General features: G+C 40.3%; 1 protein-coding gene across 1 annotated transcript; it reads right to left on the reverse strand.

Annotated features, from left to right (window-relative positions):
* Window positions 1–39: 39 nt before the first annotated feature.
* Window positions 40–1,735, reverse strand: scly (selenocysteine lyase; the record flags this gene model as incomplete). The annotated part of the gene is made up of 6 exons (XM_016547999.1): window positions 40–123; window positions 351–387; window positions 509–615; window positions 703–864; window positions 1,148–1,275; window positions 1,483–1,735. Coding segments are annotated over 6 exons (771 nt in total), but the record flags the coding sequence as incomplete, so codon positions are not given.
* Between the last annotated feature and the right edge of the window lie 224 nt (window positions 1,736–1,959).

The raw sequence follows: 1,959 nt of genomic DNA on the forward strand, positions 1-1,959 counted from the left end.
ATTTGTACCAGTCAGCTATAAGGCAGAAATAGGACTTACAAGCAGCTTCTGCTCCAGATAACATCGGACGTCCAGGAAATGGGCTTCATACTCTGCTAGATTTGAACTTACCAATTCTGCAGCCTTTTCCCAAAAAAAAAAAATTATGTAAAACAAATTTGCATGTACAAGCATAGGCAACATAGCACTGAAAATAATTATTTTTTTACTGTTATACATGTACAAACAGTCACCTTACTACCATAAATAATAAATAAATCTAGTTACCCATGTTACATGTCCAAACAGTCAACTTATTCTAAAAATTAGGTAAGAAATAAATGACACTTATGATACAAAGTGGGTTTTACCTTTCCCAGACCGGCTATCATTGCTGTATTCTCAGTTCTGAGAAATAAAGAGATAACAACAGTATTGATTTCAGAGTCAGTAACATACTTGTTTTAATTCTGTTCAATAATTCATCACCTATACATGAAACCCCATCACACAATAAACCATGTCATACCCTGGTCTGAAGTTGCGCTCTTGTCCTCCTCCAAAAAACAGAGGGTAAACCGGGGTTGTGGTTCCAGGATCATTCACAAACAAAGCGCCAATTCGAGGGCCATAAAACTGAAACACAGCATTAACAGGATTGCCATCTCTAATTTTCTTTGCTTAGAGAGAGATGATATATCAACAGCATCTCTTGTTACTTACCTTGTGTCCTACAATGGTAATATAGTCTACTCCAAGCTCATGTGCATCCACTCGTATCTTTCCAATAGCCTGTGCTGCATCGGTGTGCAGGAGGATTTTGGGAGCTGATGCTGCCCTCTGTTTGTTTACTTCCCTCACCCTCTGACAAATATCCTTAATTGGCTGTTGAAAGGAGAATCCCATTGGTTACTTTAAGTGTTTATGCTAAATCATGGCCGAAAAAACGACTGTATTTTTATTGGCAGAGCAAAAGTTAAATAGCCATACTGTGTCTACAATGTAAGTTAATCTTTATTAACATCATGTTTATGAAATGTTGTATAAAAGCAATATCACGCTCGCAATTAAGCCTCGTCCCAATGGCCAAAACACAGTTGTGTGATTGTTTAACTATATGAAATAGTCCAATACATCACTGGGACTGTTGTCAAGGCAACATTCTCACCATAATGATGCCTGTCTCATTATTGGCCAGCATGATCGACACCAAGGAGGTGGTGGGACGAATCGCTGCAATGACATCCTCAACCTCCACCCGTGCCGTAACCTTGAAAACGGGCACAAATGTGACATCTACAACGAGAATTCAATCAGGTCAAATCAGAGCACAAAGATCTTTGGTCATATTCAGATTTTAAAACAGATAGCAATAGACAAGTTTTGGATGCAATATTCCCGGTTACAGGAGTACAATGAAGTGATGCCCACTTCCTCAAGCTAAACCTTTGGAGAACAATGCCTCCATTTAAAGTTTTAGACATAAAACCCAGGCCTGCTAACCTGCTTTGCCCTCTTTTAACAAGTGTTTAGCTGTGAGATTGATGGAGTCATGCTCTACATTGGAGATGATAATATGGGGCAGGGAGCCTCTTCCATTTAGCTGCTTGCTGTTTGCGCCTCCCTCTGCAGAATTCTTGCTCTTTCTGAAGTGCTCCACAGCTGTGTGAAACACCAGATTATTGGCCTGAAAGTCCAGGAGAAAAAGAGAGCTAAATAAAGATAAAGTGAAAGTAAAGGTCCTTTCACACGACTTTCACCAGGGATTCAACGCACCTCTCAACACAAGCGGCATGCACCATTAGGACAGACACATAAAGGGTTACAGATAGTGTTACAATGTTAAAAGCTGTTCACACCAGCATGAATGTTTGGCATGATTTAGTCAGATTTTCTCATGAGATTTGTCTGTTTAGACCAGGGGTGCCCAAACTTGGTCCTGGAGGGCCGGTGCCCTGCAGAGTTTAGCTTCAACCCTAA

This window comes from Sinocyclocheilus rhinocerous, unplaced genomic scaffold (genome assembly GCF_001515625.1).
Source record: "Sinocyclocheilus rhinocerous isolate Xijiao unplaced genomic scaffold, SAMN03320098_v1.1 C36837458, whole genome shotgun sequence".
NCBI classification, from domain to species: domain Eukaryota; kingdom Metazoa; phylum Chordata; class Actinopteri; order Cypriniformes; family Cyprinidae; genus Sinocyclocheilus; species Sinocyclocheilus rhinocerous.